The sequence below is a fragment of the Lipotes vexillifer genome, unplaced genomic scaffold, assembly GCF_000442215.2.
Source record: "Lipotes vexillifer unplaced genomic scaffold, Lipotes_vexillifer_v1.1 scaffold312, whole genome shotgun sequence".
Taxonomy (NCBI): Eukaryota; Metazoa; Chordata; class Mammalia; order Artiodactyla; family Lipotidae; genus Lipotes; species Lipotes vexillifer.
In genome coordinates this window covers 1,564,417-1,587,730 of record NW_006789251.1, presented here as the reverse complement: position 1 = coordinate 1,587,730, position 23,314 = coordinate 1,564,417, and the positions used below count along the sequence as shown (strand labels likewise).

At 38.0% G+C, this 23,314-nt stretch overlaps 1 protein-coding gene across 1 annotated transcript in view; it reads left to right on the top strand.

Annotated features, from left to right (window-relative positions):
* Positions 1-23,314, top strand: part of TMEM38B (transmembrane protein 38B) — a 70,476-nt gene that overhangs the window by 20,124 nt on the left and 27,038 nt on the right. The window contains exons 2-4 of the mRNA XM_007462436.1: positions 507-663; positions 17,562-17,746; positions 18,562-18,649. Coding sequence (XP_007462498.1) covers positions 507-663; positions 17,562-17,746; positions 18,562-18,649 — 430 coding nt within the window. The remainder of the gene's footprint in view (positions 1-506; positions 664-17,561; positions 17,747-18,561; positions 18,650-23,314) is intronic.

The window sequence follows — 23,314 nt, the reverse complement described above, 5'->3', positions numbered from 1 at the left end:
TAATTTGTTAGGAGACATTTGAGATGATGTAAATACCTGTTCCTCATCAGCTTTTCACCTCTGGGTTTATTTTGTTATTCTATTTCAAGCCTGTCATATTGAAATTTTAGTTTATTTATTTCAGGCTTTATTTTCTTACGTACTTAAGATTATAAATTTTACTTAATGTATCACTTTGACATATTAACCGGCATACTTACAGTAGGGTTGGGAATGAAAGGAGACAGTGGTTGGGGAGATTGTCTTTAATAATGTACTACTAGGAAACTGGCAATAAGATCCTGAACAGAGTATTTTAAAGTTGCCCAAGTTACCCATGTCTTAACAAAATATTTCCAGTGTTGATTTAAAGAACAAAAGATATGTTTTATGATGATCATGATTGTCACACTTATGAGTATATTCTAGAAAATTATGAAATTAAGAAGTGTGTTTAGTGCCACTGGTACCTCAGGACTTGTTTAATATACAGTATCTCAGATGACATATTTACTTTATCATTTCAGGAGCAGCGGCGATGGCATGGAAGAATCCTCTGTCAAGCTGGTTTACTGCTATGCTCCACTGCTTTGGTGGAGGAATTTTATCTTGTGTACTCCTTGCGGAGCCTCCATTGAGGTTTCTTGCAAACAGCACTAATATATTACTGGCATCTTCAGTCTGGTAAGCTGCCATTGTGGTGAACTATGAGACATTTAAAAAAATCTGTAAATTGTTAGTAAATAGAATTTTTTTCTTTAAAAATATTTTATGTTCACGGGCTTCCCTGGTGGCGCAGTGGGTGAGAGTCCGCCTGCCGATGCAGGGGATGCGGGTTCGTGCCCCGGTCCGGGAGGATCCCATATGCCACGGAGCGGCTGGGCCCGTGAGCCATGGCCGCTGAGCCTGCGCGTCCGGAGCCTGTGCTCCGCAATGGGAGAGGCCACAACAGTGAGAGGCCTGCATACCGCAAAAAAAAAAAAAAAAAAAAAAATATTTTATGTTCTTAAAAGTTAATGCATGTGCAAAGGAAGGAACCCAAATAATGCCAAAGGTTTTAAGTGCAAAGTATGTCTCTTTCTCACCCTTTTCCCTTCTCCTCTCCCAGAGGTAGGTATTGTTGTCTTATGTATCTTTAGTGGAAGCATTTCAAATATGAAAGGGCATCAAATATTTGACCCCCAACAGTTGATCTTGTGAACCTAACCTATACACACAGTTATACAACATGATAATCAAGAATGTGACCAACTACACAAAAAGTCCAAGTGATTATGATATTTATGGTAATTGTTTTTAGTAATTGTCATACTCTTTGTTCGATTTTTCAGAGCCTTATGAAATTTAACATTAATTTTATTTTGAATTTAGTTTTGAAGTGAAGAAAAAAATGTTAGTAGGAATTGCTTTGGATTCTTGCAAATTCAGCTTCAGTTATCTTTAAGAGGAATGATACATCAAGTTAAAAGAAAAAAGTGTAATACAAAACAGAGAGCTTTGTTATACCTAAAGCAAAAACCGTGCTTTTGATTAGAAACCATAGCAATGAAATACGTAACATTAGGAGCACTTGAAGTTAATTTTTATTGTGATGATTTTAAATGAATATGTAACCAGTCATAAAAGGGAATATTATAAATAGTAGTAGCAATGGGACACATAGTGGGAACTAGTGGCAGTGGAAACTATTAAGAGTAGAACAATAAATTTGATAGCTAATATTTATTGAGTTATTACCATATGTCAGCTAAATTCTTTATATTTGGTCATGTTTAATCACCAGAGTCCAATGAAGTAGCTATTATTATTTCCATTTGAAAAATGAGAAATCTGAGGCATAGAGGAACTTTGCTGAAATTTTCATGTTTAGTAAGTGATTGAGCTAGGATCCAGAAGCAGGAAGTTTGACTTTAGAGCCTTGCCACTTAACAGCCACTGTCTCTCATTTATTTGTTTAACCATCTCTTAAAGTATATTCTTCCAGTTGCTTTGTGTTTTAAAACATTTTCTCAAGGACTTTTATTTCTATAACAATATTTTAAAAGGATATTAACATTTTGGAGAATTATTTTTATGTGTGTAGATGCTTAAACTATATGAAAAGTAGGATATCCAGAATCTGAAACTTTTCATCACTTCCACTTCTGCTCCTGTATACTAACTACCACTATTGCTTGGACAGTTGCAGTAGCTTCCTAAGTGTTCTAGCTGCTTCTTTCATGATCCCCCTGAGTCTTTTCTTCACATAGTAGATAAAGTGATTATTTTAAAATGTTAGAACATATTACTCCTATGCTCAATAGTTTCTTATCTTACTACGAGGAAAATTCAAAATTCTTAACGTAGCCTATAAGACCCTATAAAATCTTCCCTTTCACTCTCTTTGTTGTAATGTCTTTCTCCTGTACGCCTGCTCAGTCTGCGCTAGCCACGTTGGCTTTGCCATTTCTTGAACACAAAGATGTTCTTCTGCCTCAGTGCCTTTGTGCTTGTTCTCTTTTCTCTGTGATGTTATTTTCCCAGAAGGCTCATATTTTCTTTTCTTGGAGAGATCTTCTCTGAGAAAAACACCTCCTCTCCCATGACTATCACATCATACTTCTTTTTTTTTTCCCTAGATTTATTACTGTATGATGTGTTGTCTGTTTATTTCTTCTCATGTTGGTTTGTCTCACTCCACTAGAATAACAGCCTATCAGAGAAGGGACTTTGTTTTGTTAACTGTGTGCCAGGTATTGTTCTAAGTTCAGTAAGTACATTGCTAAAGGAACGGACAGCTTGTGTTCTGTTATATGGGAGTTCTATAATTAGTAGCAAGAAACTACAGATCTTGGTTAGTGATACACTAAATGAAATAAAAGTGCTTGTCTGTAAATATATACTTCCTTGGCTGAAACAAAAAGATATGTTAGAAATGGAAAATAAGAAATGCATTTTTATGTAGTGAATTAATAGTATAGTATTTAATTATTTGTTAACTTGAGAGCTTTTATTATGCCCATTTTACATAAGAGGAAATTGAGGCCTGAAGAGTTGGTAAATGACAGGATCTGGATTTCAACTTAGCATGATCTTAACCAAGAAGAGTTTTCATTGTGAACAATGTGTGTTTTTTAAAAGTTTTAATTAATATTGAGTAGTTACAAAGGAACATTTATAAAAATATGCAGAGTATAAAGAATTATGATATAATAAAAACTTGTATATCCATCATTTAGATTAAGAAAAAAATTGCCACTTACAAAAATATTTTATTAAAAGATGATGACCTGCTTTCTGAGATTTCCTGGGTCTTTCCCCCTTCCCCAGTTTGGTCTGGACCTTCCCCTTCTTTTGTTCTATCCTGCTCAGTTTTGATTCTACATCAGCAGTTTCTTCTTCTTATTGGACTTGTTCTAGAAGGGAGCCTGGGTGGATCAGTTTTCAAAGTTCACAGGGACTACATTGGTCTAACCCCTTCAGACGTTATCATGGACCCTTTGTCTCACCTGGTATTGGAAATGTAAGAATCCGTCCAGTGTCAGCTGTTGTTGTTGTTTTCCAGATTGGCCTGCTGTGCTTTCTAGTGAATTCCCATTAGCTATTTTGAAGCTGTTTTGTTCTTAGGTCCATTAGTTGCCACCTTGCTGCTTTCTTCTTCCTGCCAAGCAGTTTAGTTCTATGTATGCTGGTGATTTGCCTTTACCCATTTGCATTTTGGGATTTAAAGGGATACCGTGTCACATAGTTTTGTTGTAAGTGCTATGGATGGGATTTTGGCTTTGCCCTGTTTTTATGAGGGGATTTGAAGAGATCAAAATCTAGGCAACTACTGCTGCCACCATCTTCCCAGAACAGTGGCCATTAGTTTTGATGTCCCCGTATGACCCTCCACCCTCAGCCCGATCCCATCTTCTTTCTTCCTTACTCATAGGTAACAATTACCCTTAATTTTGTACCTTTCATTCCTTTAGTTTTTTATGCAGTTCTGACATATATTTTTCTAAATAATATATTTTTTGAAAATTTTATAAGTGGAATCATATGTATGTATTTTTCAGTGACTTGCTTTTTTTGTTTAGCCTCTGTTCCTGAGATTCAGTCTATTGTGTATGCTTGTAATTTATTACTTTTCACTTCTGTATAGCTTATCAGAATGAATTGTCATTGTATATTCATCCATTTCTCTGTTGACATAGAGTTGTTTCTAGTATTTTTTCTGTTACAGTATTGCTAAGAACATGATGTACATGGGTAAGATTTTCTCTTGATATAGCTTAAGAGTAGATTTACTGAGTTATAGGGAAAGTGATTTATTTTATTTTATTTTATTTATTTTTTTTTTTGCGGTACGCTGGCCTCTCACTGCTGTGACCTCTCCCGTTGCGGAGCACAGGCTCCAGACGTGCAGGCTCAGCGGCCATGGCTCACGGGCCCAGCCGCTCCGCGGCATGTGGGATCTTCCCAGACCGGGGCACGAACCCGTGTCCCCTGCATCGGCAGGCGGACTCTCAACCACTGTGCAACTAGGGAAGCCCCAGGGAAAGTGATTTTTAAGCTCTACTAGATAATGAGAAATCATTTCCCAAAATGATTATAATAATTTACATCTCCGCTGTATTGCACTTAATCTAAGAGCTGGACTTTACCAATAACTTATATATATACTTATATTTCTCTCCCAAATCCCATCTCTCTGCACTTTTTCCACAGTTAACCTCTACCCTGTGTTTATCTTTGTGTTTGTATTTTTTAAAAAGGTGTATATTTTATATATGAATATCTAAACAATAGATTTTTTTAGTTTTATTTGTTTTTGGCCCTATTTTAAAATGGGGTATTATGCTCTGTATAGTTCTCTAGGACTTTTTTTCATTCAACATTATGTTACTAAGATTCATCTGTGTTTTGCTAGTAGCTATAGTACATTCCTTCTCACTGTTGTATAATCTATTAATATTAATAACTGTATTTTATTTATTCTTCTGATGAGCATTTTTATTGATTCTATTTGTTGGGCATTACAAAACAACAAGAGCAGCCACTGATGTAGTACAGACACTTTTCTAAGTGCTTTGCATTTATTATCTCATTTAACCTCACAAGAAACTGGTGAGGTAGGCTCTCTATTATTTTCATTTAATAAGTGAGGAATCTGAGGCAAGAAGGGTTAAATAACTTGCCCAAGGAATCACAGATATCTAGTAGCTGGAGCCAGCATTCAAACCTAGGCTACCTAGTCCTTTAGTCTGCACTTATACAGTGTATTGTTTTGGACTTGGGAAATACTGGCATTGTCTTTGTGCTCACAGACCCTTAAATATAAAAAATGATGCTTGCTTAAAGACATAGTATATTTTACTGTTTTCTTTTTTAAGGTTTTAATGTTGAGAACAAATGTGTAATCTTTGCTTCATTTGATTTTAATTTGGGAAACTAAAATGATGTTTGTAATGTACTTTAAATTCTAGCAAGCTAAACTAAGGGAGTATGTGAGTGTACTTATTGGCAAGGTCATCTTTAGTACAGTAGCTCATAGTGCTCACATTTGGAGATTAGCACCATCTACTGGCAAAGGGAAACAATAACTTGGTATGTCCTAGTATGTTTAATATTGTTTGGAAGACAGTGTACCCTTTCATAGGATTTTTCTTTTTGAAAACTGTTTCTGGGGGGGAATAAATATTTTATAATTTCTCTGTGTATTGATTTTTATGCCCCATTTTGTTTTCCTTTAACTTCCAAGTATCAGTTATATATTGCACATTTGCATAACTGAGATGGCATTTTTATGAGGAAAAATACAACAAAAGGTATAGTTTTATAGGTCTGTCATTCTGTAATAGTCTTTTTCAAAGCATATACATAAAATTATTAATTTGTTAGAGTAGTGAGAGCAAGAGCAAAGCTCTCCTATTGGACTAATATGAACTGTATTTAGCTTACTGTTCTGTTTTGGCCGAGTTAAGTCATACTGTTTTGGTAGTCAGAGGAGGGAAATTAAGGGAGGGTGAAAACAGTTCTCACAGACTAACCGTGGGAAGCTCAACTCTTGGTATTAACCTAAATTCTAATTTCATCTTTCCTACTTAAACTGGGTTAGCTTTCATTTGTCAGTGAACTCGCATCCTGCTTTATTTTATTTTATTTTTAACATCTTTACTGGAGTATAATTGATTTACAATGTTGTGTTAGTTGCTGCTGTATGACAAAGTGAATCAGCTGTACGTATACATATATCCCCATATCTCCTCACTCTTGCATCTGCCTCCCACCCTCCCTATCGCACCCCTCTAGGTGGTCACAAAGCACCAAGCAGATCTCCTTGTGCTTTGCGGCTGCTTCCCACAGGCTATCTGTTTTACATTTGGTAGTGCATATGTGTCAGTGCTACTCTCTCACTTCATCCCAGCTTACCCTTACCACTCGCCATGTCCTCAAGTCCATTCTCCATGTCTGCGTCTTTATTCCTGTCCTGCCCCCAGGTTCTTCAGAACCATTTTTTTTAGATTCCACATATATGTGTTAGCATATGGTATTTGTTTTTCTCTTTCTGACTTACTTCACTCTGTATGACAGACTTTAGGTCCATCCACCTCACTACAAATACCTCAATTTCGCTTCTTTTTATGGCTGAGTAATATTCCATTTATATATGTGCCACATCTTTATCCATTTATCTGTTGATGGGCACTTAGGTTGCTTCCATGCCCTGGCTGTTGTAAAAAGTGCTGCAGTGAACGTTGTGGTACGTGTCTCTTTTTGAATTATGGTTTTCTCAAGGTATATGCCCAGTAGTAGGATTGCTGGGTTGTATGGTAGTTCTATTTTTAGTTTCTTAAGGAACCTGCATACTGTTCTCCATAGTGGCTATATCAATTGACATTCCCACCAACAGTGCAAGAGGGTTCCCTTTTCTCCACACCCTCTCCAGCATTTACTGTTTGTAGATTTTTTGATGATGGCCATTCTCATAGGTGTGAGGTGATACCTCATTGTAGTTTTGATTTGCATTTCTCTAATGATTAGTGATGTTGAGCATCATTTCACGTGTTTGTTGGCAATCTGTATATCATCTTTGGAGAAATGTCTGTTTAGGTCTTCTGCCCATTTTTGGGTTGGGTTGCTTGTTGTTTTCTTTTTAAACTTTATTTTTATTTATTTATTTTTTTTGTGTGTGGTACGCAGGCCTCTCACTGCTGTGGCCTCTCCTGTTGCAGAGCACAGGCTCCGGCCGCACAGGCTCAGTGGCCATGGCTCATGGGCCCAGCCGCTCTGCGGCATGTGAGATCTTCCCGGACCGGGGCACGAACCTGTGTCCCCTGCATCGGCAGGTGGACTCTCAACCACTGCACCACCAGGGAAGCCCCGGTTTGCTTGTTTTTTTTGATATTGAGCTGCATGAGCTGCTTGTATATTTTGGAGATTAATCCTTTGTCAGTTGCTTCGTTTGCAAATATTTTTTCCCATTCTGATGTCTTTTCATCTTGTTTATGTTTTCCTTTTATGTGCAAAAGCTTTTAAGTTTCATTAGGTCCCATTTGTTTTTTTTTATTTCCATTACTCTAGGAGGTGGGTCAAAAAAGATCTTGCTGTGATTTATGTCATAGAGTGTTCTGCCTATGTTTTCCTCTAAGAGTTTTATAGTGTTTGGCCTTGCATTTAGGTCTTGAATCCATTCTGAGTTTATTTTTGTGTATGGTGTTAGGGAGTGTTCTAATTTCATTCTCTTACATGTAGCTGTCCAGTTTTCCCAGCACCGTGTATTGAAGAGGCTGTCTTTTCTCCATTGTATATTCTTGCCTCCTTTATCAAAGATAAGGTGACCATATGTGCATGGGTCTATCTCTGGGCTTTCTATCCTGTTCATTGATCTATATTTTTGTTTTTCTGCCAGTACCATTACTGAAGGTACTGTAGGTTTGTAGTATACTCTCAAGTCAGGGAGCCTGATTCCTCCAGCTCCGTTTTTCTTTCTCAACACTGCTTTGGCTATTCAGGGTCTTTTGTGTTTCCATACAAATTGTGAAGTTTTTTGTTATAGTTCTGTAAAAAATGCCATTGGTAGTTTGATAGAGATTGCATTGAATCTGTAAATTGCTTTGGGTAGTAGAGTCATTTTCACAATGTTGATTCTTCCATTCCAAGAACATGGTATGTCTCTCCATCTGTTTCTTTCATCAGTGTCTTATAGTTTTCTATATACAGGTGTTTTGTCTCCTTAGGTAGGTTTATTCCTAGGTATTTTATTCTTTTTATTGCAGCAGTAAATGGGAGTGTTTCCTTAATTTCAATTTCAGATTTTTTGTCATTAGTGTATAGGAATGCAAGAGATTTCTGTGCATTAATTTTGTATCCTGCTATTTTATGAACTTCATTGGTTAGCTCTAGTAATTTTCTGGTAGCACCTTTAGGATTCTCTACGTATAGTATCATGTCATCTGCAAACAGTGACAGTTTTACTTCTTCTTTTCCAATTTGGATTCCTTTTATTTCTTTTTCTTCTCTGATTGCCGTGGCTAGGACTTCCAAAACTATGTTGAATAATTGTGGTGAGAGTGGGCAACCTGGTCTTGTTCCTGGTCTTAGTGGAAATGGTTTTAGTTTTTCACCATTGAGATCGATGTTGGCTGTAGGTTTGTCATATATGGCCTTTATTATGTTGAGGTAAGTTCCCTCTATGCCTACTTTCTGGAGGGTTTTTATCATAAATGGGTGTGGAATTTTGTTGAAAGCTTTTTCTGCATCTGTTGAGATGATCATATGGTTTTTCTCCTGCAGTTTGTTAATATGGTGTATCATGTTGATTGATTTGCATATATTGAAGAATCCTTGCATTTCTGGGATAAACCCCACTAGATCATGGTGTATGATCCTTTTAATGTTCTGTTGGATTCTGATTGCTAGTTTTTTGTTGAGAATTTTTACATCTATGTTCATCAGTGATAGTGGCCTGTAGTTTTCTTTTTTTGTGACATCTTTGTCTGGTTTTAGTATCAGGTGATGGTGGCCTCGTAGAATGAGTTCGGGAGTGTTCCTCCCTCTGCTATATTTTGGAAGAGTTTGAGCAGGATAGGTGTTAGCTCTTCTCTCAATGTTTGATAGAATTTGCATGTGAAGCTATCTGGTCCTGGGCTTTTGTTTGTTGGAAGATTTTTAATCACAGTTTCAATTTCAGTGCTTGTGACTGGTCTGTTCATATTTTCTATTTCTTCCTGGTTCAGTCTCGGAAGGTTGTGCTTTTCCAAGAGTTTGTCCATTTCTTCCAGGTTGTCCATTTTATTGGCATACAGTTGCTTGTAGTAATCTCTCATGGTCCTTTGTATTTCTGCAGTGTCATTTGTTACTTCTCCTTTTTCATGTGTAATTTTGTTGATTTGAGTCTTTTCCCTTTTTTCTTGAAGAGTCTGGCTAATGGTTTATCAATTTTATCTTCTCAAAGAACCAGCTTTCAGTTTTACTGATCGTTGCTCTTATGTCCTTCATTTCTTTTTTATTTATTTCTGATCTCATTTTTATGATTTCTTTCCTTCTGCTAACTTTGTTTTTTTGGTTTTTTTGTTCTTCTTGCTCTAATTGCTTTAGGTGTAAGGTTAGGTTGCTTATTTAAGATGTTTCTTGCTTCTTGAGGTAGGATTATATTGCTCTAAGCTCCCTCTTAGAACTGCTTTTGCTGCATCCCATAGGTTTTGGGTTGTCGTGTTTTCATTGTCATTTGTTTTTAGGTTTTTTTGATTTCCTCTGATTTCTTCAGTGATCTCTTGGTTATTTAGTAGTGTATTGTTTAGCCTCCATGTGTTTGTGTTTTTTACAAGATTTTTCCTGTAATTGATATCTAGTCTCATAGCGTTGTGGTCAGAAAAGATACTTGATATGATTTCAGTTTTCTTAAGTTTACCAAGGCTTGATTTGTGACCCAAGATATGATCTATCCTGGAGAATGTTCCATGAGCACTTGAGAAGAAAGCGTATTCTGTTGTTTTTGGGTGGAATGTCCTTTAAATATCAATTAAGTCCATCTTTTTAATGTGTCATTTAAAGCTGGCATTTCCTGATTTATTTTCATTTTGGATGATCTGTCCATTGCTGAAAGTGGGGTGTTAAAGTCTCCTATTATTATTGTGCTACTGTCGATTTCCCCTTTTGTGGCTGTTAGCATTTGCCTTATGTATTGAGGTGCTCCTGTTCTGGGTTCATACGCATTTACAATTGTTGTATCTTCTTCTTGGATTGATCCCTTGATCATTATGTAGTGTCCTTCTTTGTCTGTTTTAATAGTCTTTATTTTAAAGTCTATTTTATCTGATATGAGTATCGTTACTCCAGCTTTTTTTGATTTCCATTTGCATGGAATATCTTTTTCCATCCCCTCACTTTCAGTCTGTATGTGTCCCTAGGTCTGAAGTGGGTCTTTTGTAGACAGCATATATATGGGTCTTGTTTTAGTATCCATTCAGCCAGTCTGTGTCTTGTTTGGAGCATTTAATGTAATTATCATTACATTTAAGGTAATTATCTATGTGTTCCTATTACCATTTTCTTAATTGTTTTGGGTTTGTTATTGTAGGTCTTTTCCGTCTCTTGTGTTTTCTGCCTTTAGCATTTGCTGTAAAGCTGGTTTGGTGGTACTTAATTCTGTTAGCTTTTGCTTGTCTGTAAAGTTTTTAATTTCTCCATTGAATCTGAATGAGATCCTTGCCTGGTAGAGTAATCTTGGTTTTAGGTTTTTCCCTTTCATCACTTTATATATGTCCTGCCGCTCCCTTCTGGCTTGCAGAGTTTCTGCTGAAAGATCAGCTGTTAACCTTATGGGGATTCCCTTGTATGTTATTTGTTGCTTTTCCCTTGCTGCTTTTAATATTTTTTCTTTGTATGTAATTTTTGATAGTTTAATTAATATGTGTCTTGGCATCTTTCTCCTTGGATTTATCCTTTCTGCGCTTCCTGGACTTGATTGACTATTTCCTTTCCTATATTAGGGAAGTTTTCAACTATAATCTCTTCAAATATTTTCTCCGTCCCTTTCTTTTTCTCTTCTTCTTCTGGAACCCCTATAATTCGAATGTTGGTGCGTTTAATGTTGTCCCAGAGGTCTCTGAGACTGTCCTCAGTTCTTTTCATTCTTTTCTCTTTATTCTGCTCTGCAGTAGTTATTTCCACTATTTTTTTGTTTGTTTGTTTGTTTGTTTGTTTTTTGTTTGTTTGTTTTTTTTGGCGGTATGCGGGCCTCTCACTGTTGTGGCCTCTCCCGTTGCGGAGCACAGGCTCCGGATGTGCAGGCCCAGCGGCCACGGCTCACGGGCCCAGCCGCTCCACGGCATGTGGGATCTTCCCGGACCGGGGCATGAACCCGTGTCCCCTGCATCGGCAGGCGGACTCTCAACCACTGCGCCACCAGGGAAGCCCTATTTCCACTATTTTATCTTCCAGGTCACTTATCCGTTCTTCTGCCTCAGTTATTCTGCTATTGATCCCATCTAGAGTATTTTTCATTTCATTTATTGTGTTGTTCATCATTATTTGTTTCATCTTTATTTCTTCTAGGTCCTTGTTAAATGTTTCTTGCATTTTGTCCATTCTATTTCCAAGATTTTGGATCATCTTTACTATCATTATTCTCAATTCTTTTTCAGGTAGACTGCCTATGTCGTCTTCATTTGTTTGGTCTGGTGGGTTTTTACTTCGCTCCTTCATCTGCTGAGTATTTCTCTGTCTTCTCATTTTGCTTAACTTACTGTGTTTAGGGTCTCTGTTTAGCAGGCTGCGCGTTTGTAGTTGCTGTTGTTTTTGGTGTCTGCCTCCAGTGGGTAAGGTTGGTTCAGTGGGCTGTGTAGGCTTCCTGGTAGAGGGGACTGGTGCCTGTGTTCTGGTGGTTGTGGCTGGATTTTGTGTTTCTTGTGTGCAAGACCATGTCCGGTGTTGTGTTTTGGGGTGTCTGTGAATTTATGATTTTAGGCAGCCTCTGTGCTAATGGGTGGGGTTGTGTTCCTATCTTGCTAGTTGTTTGGCATAGGGTGTCCAGCACTGGAGCTTGCTGATCTTTGAGTGGAGCCAGGTCTTTGCGTTGAGGTGGAGATCTCTTGGAGAGCTTTTGCCGATTGTTATTACATGGGGCTGGGAGGTCTCTGGTGGTCCAGTGTCCTATACTTGGCTCTTCCACCTAAGAGGCTTAGGCCTGACACATGGCCGGAGCACCAAGACCCTAAGGCAAGCCTCCCACAGACCTTCCCGAGGGTACCTTGTTTACAAGAAAACGGCAGGAAGAAGGGGCAGAGCTGGGACTGTGCATTCTCTGTCAAATCACCAAGCTGAATTCCTGTATCCTGTTTTAGACTAACTTGTTATTTAGCAGTCTTCTTTGTCATTTTTTTCTCTATGTTAATTACTTAGATTAAGTCACTTAGACTTAAAAATGTATGAGAAATAAATTGCCTTCTCGTTCCATTTCATGTCTGATATGTTCTAGTCCTTCATTTTTGATATGTTTTCTTTAAGCACTTTACAAGTTAAAAGTTCCATAGATGTTACAATTTTAGTTAAAGGTGAAATTATAATCTTTACAGAAGGAGGGACACGATGATTTCTTAATGAGTGTTTGTTGAGTGAGTCATTGATGGAACTTTAAAAAGGTGACTTGTGTTATCGAGCAGGAATGGCTACTTAGGGCACCACTGGTCTGATCTGCTTACTTGTAAGTCTACTGAGCACGATAAACAGTTGTTCTTTTGCCCTGTGGCTATTTAATAATTGAAACAAGAACTGTTTTCTGTTTAAAATATTAACATATTGTAGGTATACTTTAGAAATACAGTAAGTCCCCTACATACAAACGAGTTCAGTTCTGAGAGCTTATTCTTAAGTGCAACTTGTTTGTAAGTCCAACAAAGTTAGCCTAGGTACCGAACTAACAATTGGCTATGTAGTACTGTACTGTAATAGGTGTATAATACTTTTCCGCAAATAATACATAAAAAACAAACAAAAATAAAGAAAACATTTAAAATCTAACAGTACAGTACCTTGAAAAGTACAGTTGTATAGTACAATAGCTGGCATACAGGGGCTGGCATCAAGTGAACAGGCAAGAAGCGTTACTGACTGGAAGAGGGAGAGGAGGTGGGAGATGGCAGAGCTGAAGGATCGTCAGCAACAGGAGACGGAGGGCAATCTGCAATTCCACTCACGCCTGACGTTGATGGCACAGGTTCTGGTTCCTTGCTGGATTTAATTCTATCTACCCTCTTGAAAAAACGATCCAGTGATGTCTGGGTAGTAGCTCTTTTTTTTTTTTTCTCATTGTAGCCCTGGATTGCATTCTGAATGGCTGCTGCAACCTTTGTGTACCGTTCTATATTTGGGTCCTGTACCTCAAAAACTAACAGTGCCTCCTCAAATAAAGGAAATCCCCTTGCCATTTCCTGCGTCATGAATCTCTTCAGTTCTTCGGTTGCTTCTTCTTCCTCTTGTCTCTTCGTCTTTTCTCTGGGCCTCCAATTGCATCAGGTCTTCAATACTAAGCTCCTCGTGTTGCACAGCAAGGAGTACACTGAAGTCGTCCTCTTGCAGATCTAGCGCCAGCTACTCGCTGAGGGTCACTAAGTTGCTGAAGACCTCTTTGGACTCCTCATCCACCTTCTCAAATCCACGAAAATCATGAACAAACTGTGGGCAAAGGTTCTTCCAAACCCCAGTTGTGGTGATGGCCATAACCTCATGCCAATCAAAGTTGATATTTTTTATGACCTTGTAGATGTTACAGTGCTTCCAGAAATGTTGCAGGGTTGTTCCTGATCCATCACTCGCCTTTACTGCCTGATGAAAAGTGTGATGTAAATAATATTTCTTGAAAGTTGGTATAACTCCCTGGTCCATAGGTTGGATGAGCAACATAGTATTTGGTGACAGATGCACTACTTTGAGGTTGGGATGAAAGTCATCCATGAATGGGGGGTGGCCTGGAGTAGCAAAAGAATGTTGAATGGGATGTCCTTTGCTAAGCAATATTTCTCTACCTCTGGGATAAGGTGCTAGAAAAACCAGTCCTGGAAAATGGCCTGTGTAACTCAGGCTTGGGGTTATTACTCTTCCACACAACAGGAACAGAGCCTTTGGCTATGTGTTTAAGGATTCTTGGGTTCTCTGGATGATAAACTAAGAGAGGCTTCAGCTTCATATCACCGGAAGCACTGCCACCAAACAACAGAGTTAGCCTATACTTTGCTGCTTTATAGCCTGACATCAGCTTTTCCTCCTTACTGATGTAACTTCAGTCTGGCATCCTCTTCCAGTACAGTTCTGTCTCATCCACATTAAAAACCTGCTTGGGTAAATATGCACCTTCATCAATAATTTCTTGAAGTGTTTCAGGAAATTCTTGAGCGGCTACCGTATCTGCACTTGCTGCCTCGCCACTTCTACGTTTTGAAGGTTGGCTCTAGCCTTGAACCAATGAAACCAGCCATGGCTGGCATTAAAAGGTGTGCCCTCTCGTTCTTCGCCACGTTTCTTCTTCAAGTCTTCATAAAGGCTTTTAGCTTTCTCTTGAATCAGCATTAAGCGGAGCAGGACTCAGCGCTGATGCTGATCCTGCATCCGCACCCTGAGAAGTTTCTCCATCTTCTCCATCACTTTTCCATGCTTCTTCATTATTATTGTTGACATCACCGGCACAGCAGACTTCGTGTTACATGATCTTTCCTTGTTCTTTAGAATCATGCCGATGGTTGAACGATTCGTGTTATAAGAACGAGCGGCATCTACCATCTTTTCGCCTCACTCCACTCAATTATTTTACTTTTGTTTCCGTCCTTATCGCTTGGCTCTTCTTAGCAGTACCAGCTACATCACTGCTGCTTTTAACGCTTGCTCCCGGATATCCGGGGCTTGAAATAAAGATACTGTACTACTGTACTCTATACAGTACTGTGCAGTAAAGTACACAGAACACAACCACTTGTAGGACGTATGCATGTGACATTGTATGCCAGACGTGAACTAACATGTGATTGGACATGGGAACGCATGTTCACATCTTTGAAAGTTCGTAACTTGAAGGTTCAGATATAGGGGACTTATGTATCTGATTGATGCAGTAAAGACTTTATTTATTAGAAATAGCAGTAATTACAAATTTTAGACCATATGCCATAATGTCACATAGTTGAATATAAAAAGTCCAAGATTGGGACTTCCCTGGTTGTCCAGTGGTTAAGACTCCGTGCTTCCACTGCAAGGGGCATGGGTTTTATCCCTAGTTGGAGTACTAAGATCCCGCATGCCCCGTGACACAGCCAAAAAAAAAAGAAGTCCAAGATTGCTCTTGTGATAGTGTAGCCTTTTAACTCCTGTTGAAGATAGTCTTGGTGTAGAGAACGAAAATGGGGTCGTGTGTATTATTTTTGTTTTGTTGTTTTTTTGTTTGAGTATTTCAAACATTCATTACTGCTAAAGTGAAACCAAATCTCCCTGTGTTAATCTAATCTAGAGTGGATACCAAAATATTTTTATTTTATTTAAAAATACGTTTAAAAATTGCTTAGGTGTAACTTTTTTTCCCCCTGGCACCTAGCCAGCTTCCTGGAAATTTGTTCTATATTTAAAGAGAGACTTGTATAGAGGCTTTCAAAATGTTATATGAACATTAAAGATTTTACATAATACCAGTCATTTTTAAAAAGCTTTTTACTACTTTTAGATAATTTATTCCTTTGTCTCAAACTCTTTAATTATCAGATGATTCTTTGATTTGATATATTTTGCGGTTTGCCTCCTGCTAATATTTTAACTGTTAATAAATGATTTAACTCAGGCCTACTGTTTTTTTGTTAATACATTTATTTATTTATTTATTTATTTTTGGCTGCATTGGGTCTTCATTGCTGTGCATGGGCTTTCTCTAGTTGTGGCGAGCAGTGACTACTCTTAGTTGTGGTACGTGGGCTTCTCATTGTGGTGGCTTCTCTTGTTGCGGAGCACAGCCTCTAGGCCCGCAGGCTTCAGTAGTTGCGGCATGTGGGCTCAGTAGTTGTGGCTCATGGGCTCTAGAGTGCAGGCTCAGTAGTTGTGGCACACGGGCTTAGTTTCTCCGTGGCATGTGGGATCTTCCTGGACCAGGGCTCGAACCTGTTTCCCCTGCATTGGCAGGCGGATTCTTAACCACTGCGCCACCAGGGAAGTCCAGGGCTACTTTTTATTATGCTGAGTTTCAGGGGGTAACAAGATGAATGATTCCTGCCATCTAAGGACTGTTATAATTTGAATATTATAGCCTTTATATATTATAAAGAAAAATGTCTAAAGAGCTATGTTGAAGTATAGGAACCAGTTGTTTTAGTTGTACAGAACCATCAGAATTTAGTCTGAACTGAGAATATTAAATAAAACAAAACTCCCAAAGTCAATGTATATGGTAGTATTTAAGTGCACCTTGAAGAATAGGAAGGAATTGGTAAGTGGAGTTGGAGAAGAGAGGGTGCTTCAGGCTGAACAAACCATTTCATCTTACATTGGGTCCCTGAAGCAGTGTTTTGGCAAACAGGATTTCATATTCCACGAATACTTTTAGGAATTCAGACTTTATGAGCCATGAATTACAATAAGGTTAACAACTTCTTTTAGAAGAGATAGAGTACTTCTTTCTTGCAGTGTATTCTGTATCAAGATAAATGTTCTGCTTTAAGCACAGAATTGTCTGCCAGAGAGTATTTTAGGAATGGGGGTAAAAGTGCTGTGTTTTCCAATCAGCACTACTGTTAAATTGTTGAACAGGTGTTTAGAACAAATGAGGCTTCAAAAAATAATTCACCTGAGGAGGAGTGAATTATTCTTAAACTAACGTCACAATTTAATTGGTTAAAACTTAAACTTACTCAACTGAATTGAAGAACAAGCTTTGTATTCTTTTAGCCGCGTATGAAAATGTTTTTCCTTAACACGAGTGAATCTGTCTCCTTGAGAGCAATGACCTTTCTCTGTATAGGTTGCAGTTTATTCACAAAGGGGCACAGGTGAAGATGTAAGTGGGATTGAAATGGTGTCCCTTGCTCAGCTACTGAGGTCCCTTTTCTAATTCCTTTTCCAAAGACAAAGAGGCACCCTACCTAGAGAAGCCCAAAACCAGAAGTGATTATACACTTGCTTAATTTTGTTGGTGGATTCAGCACTTAGCTTCTAGACTAGTGTAGTCACAAATTAGGAACTCAGTGAATACTTTTTGCATTTATAGAGTACTCAGAAGTACAAAATTTATATTCCCCTTTGATTATGACTTTTTGGCAGATTATTTTATGTGCTTCATGTGATTTTTAAAAATTGACTTTGGGACTTCCCTGGTGGTCTAGTGGTTAAGATTCTGTGCTTCCACTGCAGGGGGCACGGGTTTGATCCGTGGTCAGAGAACTAAGATCCCACATGCTGCACGGAATAGCCAAAAAAAAAAAAATTGACTTTACCCAATCTGTGGTCTTCTTGCAGTCAAATTCCATGTTTATATGGATAATTCCATTTGTTGTGTTTTATCAAATTGTTATTGCTGATATTCTGGATTTTTATTTTGGTTCTTCTGATTCCACTCATGTATTAAAATATTTAAATTTTAATTTCAGGTATTTTGTATTTTTTTGCCCCCGTGACCTTGTTTCCCAGGGATATTCATTCCTACCTGTTCAACTCTTGGCTGTGGGAATGAAGGAAGTGACCAGAACTTGGAAAATAGTAGGTGGAGTCACCCATGCTAATAGCTATTACAAAAATGGCTGGATAGTCATGATAGCTATTGGATGGGCCCGAGGTAATATTAACAATATGTGTTCATAAATACTCTGTTTTTGGTGTACTACAACTACTGAACAATTCTCTGGTTAAATTAATGAGGACCACATACTTTAATAACAGTCTTTTTTGGAAGATGGAAGCCTTGTTTCTGTTGGCTGGTAAAGTTAATTCAAAACTGGCACTATTCACTAGTACTAGTCATCAGCCATTCTTTTGAGCCTGATTGCCTTAAAAATAGAATATTTATTATTGGTTTGATTAGCAGCCATAACCAGAGGGATTTGTAGTTAATTAATGTTTAGCCACCACCATAAATAAAACAAGTTTACATAAGAAATTATGTGGCACGTGTAATTTAAAAACTTTGCTCTTTTTTTTTTCCTCGCTTTTTTCATCCTGAATAACCTGAAATAGTAAATGTGATTGATTGTGGGTTCATGTTCACTCTGCATTACCCACCTTTATTGTATGTTGGAACTGAATAAATTTCTCAATCTGTTATTATAGTGTACTGCACCTAAAACTAAAATTAGGAAAGGAAGTGATAAAGCAGAGAAGTTTATTTTTTCAGGTCAGAAACAAACCTCTAGCCACATCTCTGTCTGAGACCCCAATTTTAACCTTATTTGTAGTACAATAGACAGTTGCCATGAAAGAATTGTAATTGTCTCTGTATCATAAATGTACAAGATAACTTTTTTCTCCCTCCCAAGAATCATATTTTGGAGTTGATTTTGGAATTTTAAGTCAAAAGATAGAATTATGGCTTTATTTCATATATTTTCTCAAGAAAATTGGTTAAGTATTCTTGTTTTATCTTGTTCTTTTTAGGTGCAGGTGGTAGCATTATCACGAATTTTGAGCAGTTGGTAAAAGGCTGTTGGAAACCAGAAGCTGATGAATGGCTGAAGATGTCCGAGTGAGTTGGTATAGACTGTACTGAGACTTAGCCTTTTATCCTTAGATCTTACCAATTTATTTAAAAAAACATTTTGGGATCTCTAAATGTGGATGAAACAAACAAACAAATAAATAAAAGGATAATGGGAAGAAAACCAGGAAACCTAAGTTTTTCAAGAAGTCTGCTCTCTTAAATGTAGCTTTTAAAATAAATATTGATTCCTTTTTCTGTGGGTTCCTCCTCTTAGAAAATAAAACCAAACAAAAACTCTTGGATTATTGTAGAACTGTGGGAAGAGTGTGTATTTATGGAGCAAGAACTACATAGGAAGAGAATTCTCTGGAATCAATTGCAGGCTCTTGGCATTTTCATTAATTTTCACCCAGATCTCAAATTATTCATAGTTCCTTGTAGTAAAATGTCAAGCTTATGGTAACAGTCAATACGTTATCGTAAAGCCCGGTTAGTTGCTTTAAAAGTGAGAGTTGAATTTAACTATTGGGTTGGCCAAAAAGTGCCTTCGGTTTTTAAGTAAAAAAAAAAGACACTTTTTTCATTTTTACCAAGAACTTTATTGAACAATGTATTCACCCTTTTGTTCCACTACCTTCTGCCATTTTTCAGGCAACTTCATAATTACATCTTCCCAAAACTTTTTATGTTTTTGAGCAAAGAACTGTTCCAGGTGCCTTTTACAGTCTTCCAGGGAATTGAATTTTTTTTCCATTAAAAGAATTTTGTAAAGACCGAAGTAAATGGAAATTCGAAGGTGCAATGTCTGGTGAACATGGCAGATGAATCAGAACTTCCCAGCCAAGCTGTAACAGTTTTTGCCTGGTCATCAAAGAAACATGCGGTCTTGCGTTATCCTGATAGAAGATTATGCATTTTCTGTTGGTTAATTCTGGACACTTTTCATCTAGTGCTGCTTTCATTTGGTCTAATTGGGAGCAGTCCTTCTTGGAATTAATCTTTTGGTTTTCCGGAAGGAGCTCATAATAGAGGACTCCCTTCCAGTCCCACCATATACACAACATCAGCCTCTTTGGATGAAGACTGGCCTGTGGTGTGGTTGGTGGTGGTTTATTTCACTTGCCCCACGATCTCTTCCGTTCCACATTATTATACAGTATCCACTTTTCATCGCCCATCACAATATGTTTTAAAAATGGAACATTTTCATTAAGTTCAGTAGAGAATTGCATGCGGAAATACGGTCAAAAAGATTTTTTTCACTTAACTTATGTGGAACCCAAACACCAAAGCAATTAACATAACCAAGCTGGTGCAAATGATTTTCAACACTTGATTTGGATATTTTGAGTATGTTGGCTATCTCCGGCATGATATAATGTTGATTGTTCTCAGTTAATATTTCGATTTGGTCTCTATCAACTTCAACTGGCCTGCCCAACCGTGGAGCATCATCCAGCGAGAAATCTCCAGCATGAAACTTCACGGTCCACTTTTGACATGTTCAGTCAGTCACAGCACCTTCTCCATATACTGCACAAATCTTTTTTTGTGTTTCAGTTGTGTGTTTTACCTTTCTTGAAATAATAAAGCATAATATGCCAAAAACGTTGCTTTTTTTCTTCCACCTTCAATGTTAAAATGCCTACACAAAAATTCACTGATTTTGATAAGTCTTTTTTTAACTGCACGCTGATGTGACAGCTGTCACATACAGTCTAACAAAATTGTTTCGAACAAAGTTAAAGACAATTAAGTGCTGCTAGAGCCATCTGCGGAAGAAACTGAACACACCTTTTGGCCAACGCAATACATATAAAAATAAGAAAAAGATTAGAGGAAATAACCCATTTTATGCTTGTACGTTGCAGACTACCTTTTGCACCTATTTAAGAGAATCTAATCATTAGTTGTTCTCTAAAGACACTGACCTAATCTTGAATAAGTCACAAATATATCCCTGATGCACCTGAAAATGAAATAGAGAAATACAGTTACTATTCCCACAATTCAATAAGGAAAGCCTTAGGGTTTAGTGGCCATAATAAGCAAGGTGAGGAAGTCTTCATGTGAAAATAAGCTCATTAGAATGGATTAAAAATGAAGGTTGAAAAAAAAAAAAATGAAGGTTGAGAAGCAGCATGAATGATGAAGTATATGTTTGAGTGAACCAGTAGATTTCAGGATGTTTACCTTGCAATGTACCCCTTAAAGCTTGAATGAGGTAGTTTAGGAATAGAACAAAGGAGCTTTGCTTGATAATAAGTTATAAATAAAGCATTAGTGTTATTCAGGGGAAATTTTTCTCATTTCGAGTATGTGCTTTGAAACGTCTTCCATGAACCATTTCTTGGGACTGTAAAACTGAAATCAAATTGTGATTCTCCTGTGTTCAGAGCCTTGCAGTGACTCCCCAGATGGCCTGTGAGACCCTCCAAGATCTGTGTCTCTCCCGCACCTAATTTGCTCTGACTTCAGCTCTTACTGTTCTCTGCCTTGCTCACTGCACTCTGTCCTTGAGCAAGCCAGGTGTTGTCTGGTTTAAAACTAACTTCTCGGGCTTCCCTGGTGGCGCAGTGGTTGAGAGTCCGCCTGCCGATGCAGGGGACACGGGTTCATGCCCCGGTCTGGGAAGATCCCATGTGTCGCGGAGCGGCTGGGCCCGTGAGCCATGGCCGCTGAGCCTGCGCGTCCGGAGCCTGTGCTCCGCAACGGGAGAGGCCACAACAGTGAGAGGCCCGCGTACCGCAAAAAAAAAAAAAACAACTAACTTCTCTCTCTGCCTAGAATCTTCTTCCTCAGGTGGCCAACTCCCTTATCTGCTTTGCTCAAAGGATTTTCTCAGAGATTCTCAATGAGGACTACCCTGCTTAAAATTGCAACACTTCCCTCTATTTCTCCCACAGCATTTATCATATTTTATAATTTACTTAATCATTATGTTTATTTTTCTCTCCCTTTGGCTTTCCTCCATGTTTCAGAGAATACAAGAGGCGAAGTATAGGGATTTTGTCTTTTTTGATTTTGCTCTTATATCCTAAACACCTATCACATAGTAGACAGTAAATATTATGTGAATGAATGAATGATTAACAATTTGTCAAGTGAGATCATTGGGATCCATTATGATATTTTGTGTATGCATATATATATGTTTTCATATATTTATTACCAAATACTTTTGCATAGTGGAAAAAGCCTGTATGGTCTTAGAGAATACATATATTGTAATAAACAGGATGTTGGTAAAAATATGAATGTTAGAGGTGCTGGTGAGGTCTGAGAGGAATTGGGGAACATGATACTGGAAACTGGAAGAAAGGTGATTTAGTTATATGGCTGCAGTTGTGTGGAACGCATAATCTGTAAGCATGAACTTGGATATTCAGTTGAGTTTCAGAAGCAAAGTGTTGGCAGTCTGAGCTGGTTTCTTCTTGCTTCTTACAGTGAAGTGTGAGAGGAAAGAGTTGAATTGAGGGAATAACTGCTAAACAAAGAAACCAAGACTTGATGATTTGGGAAATTCTCAGCCTATACAGATTGCAAAAGATGATAAAATTAGGAGAGTCATTCTTAGGAAAAGCCTGCTGTGGAGAGAAAGTTAAGGGTGTGGCTGGAAAACTTTTGCTAGTGTTAAAAGAGATTCATGGATCCATTCAGCTGTCATAGCAGAAGCCTGGAATAGAGATGAGATTATCCAGGAAAGATCTGTGAAGGACCATCTTGACCGATGGCGTGGATCCCCTGTGTCATGCATAGGAAACCCAAAAGATTTTTGAAAGTGTTGTATCAGCAGAAACACTGCCAGGTTGGGCTAAAAGGAACAGAGACAAGATGAAATAAAAGAAGTCAGACTCCCAAAATTCTACAGGTAGAAACAGGCTGATAAAATTTTTAGCTGTCGACATGTGCTACGGTTCAGGGAAAAGGAAGAATGGCTTTAAGGTGGGACCTGCGGGCCTAGAAACCTGAGGCCAGACCCATAGGCTGGAGTCACAGGTGCAAAAGCCAGAGCCATGAATGCAGAGATTAGAGCTGTAAACTCAGAGGATGGAGCCTCAGGCCACAGAAGATTATTCCTGGGCCTTGAAACCTAATGGAATTTGCCCTGCTGGATTTTGAAATTGCATAGGACTGTGATCACTTTCTTCCTTCCATTTTCTCTCTTTTGGCATGGGAGTGCTTATAGCTGTTACCTATGCTTATTCCACCATTGTATTTTGGAAGCAGATAGCTTATTTTCTAGGTTCACAGGAAACTAATATAATAAGTATAAGAATTTTTTGAATGCATTCTGATCTTTGTAACCAATCTCATTGACTTTTTCCTAAATCCCAGCCCTGCTCCAATCCCCTGCTCCAGTTTATCGTTTACAGAATCCTTGCTCCTCAGATTCATTGCTTCTAAATTTATGCTCTAAGAGAACACAATCTAAAGTAGAATACGTGTATGCTAAGATGCCCATGATGAGGCACTATGGTTCAGAAACCAAACTGTTAGAAACAGAGTAGCAAAAGGACATTAAGACAATGTCTTAATGGAATTAACTATTAATTGTTTATCTCATCCTTTTAAAAGTCAGTTTGATGTACATTTTATGATACAGTTGTACATGTACATAATTTATAAATTAATTGATATATATTAAGGAGTGTCTTAAAACACTTTTACCACTAGAGATGCACACTCAAAAAGTTTGTGGACCGCTCT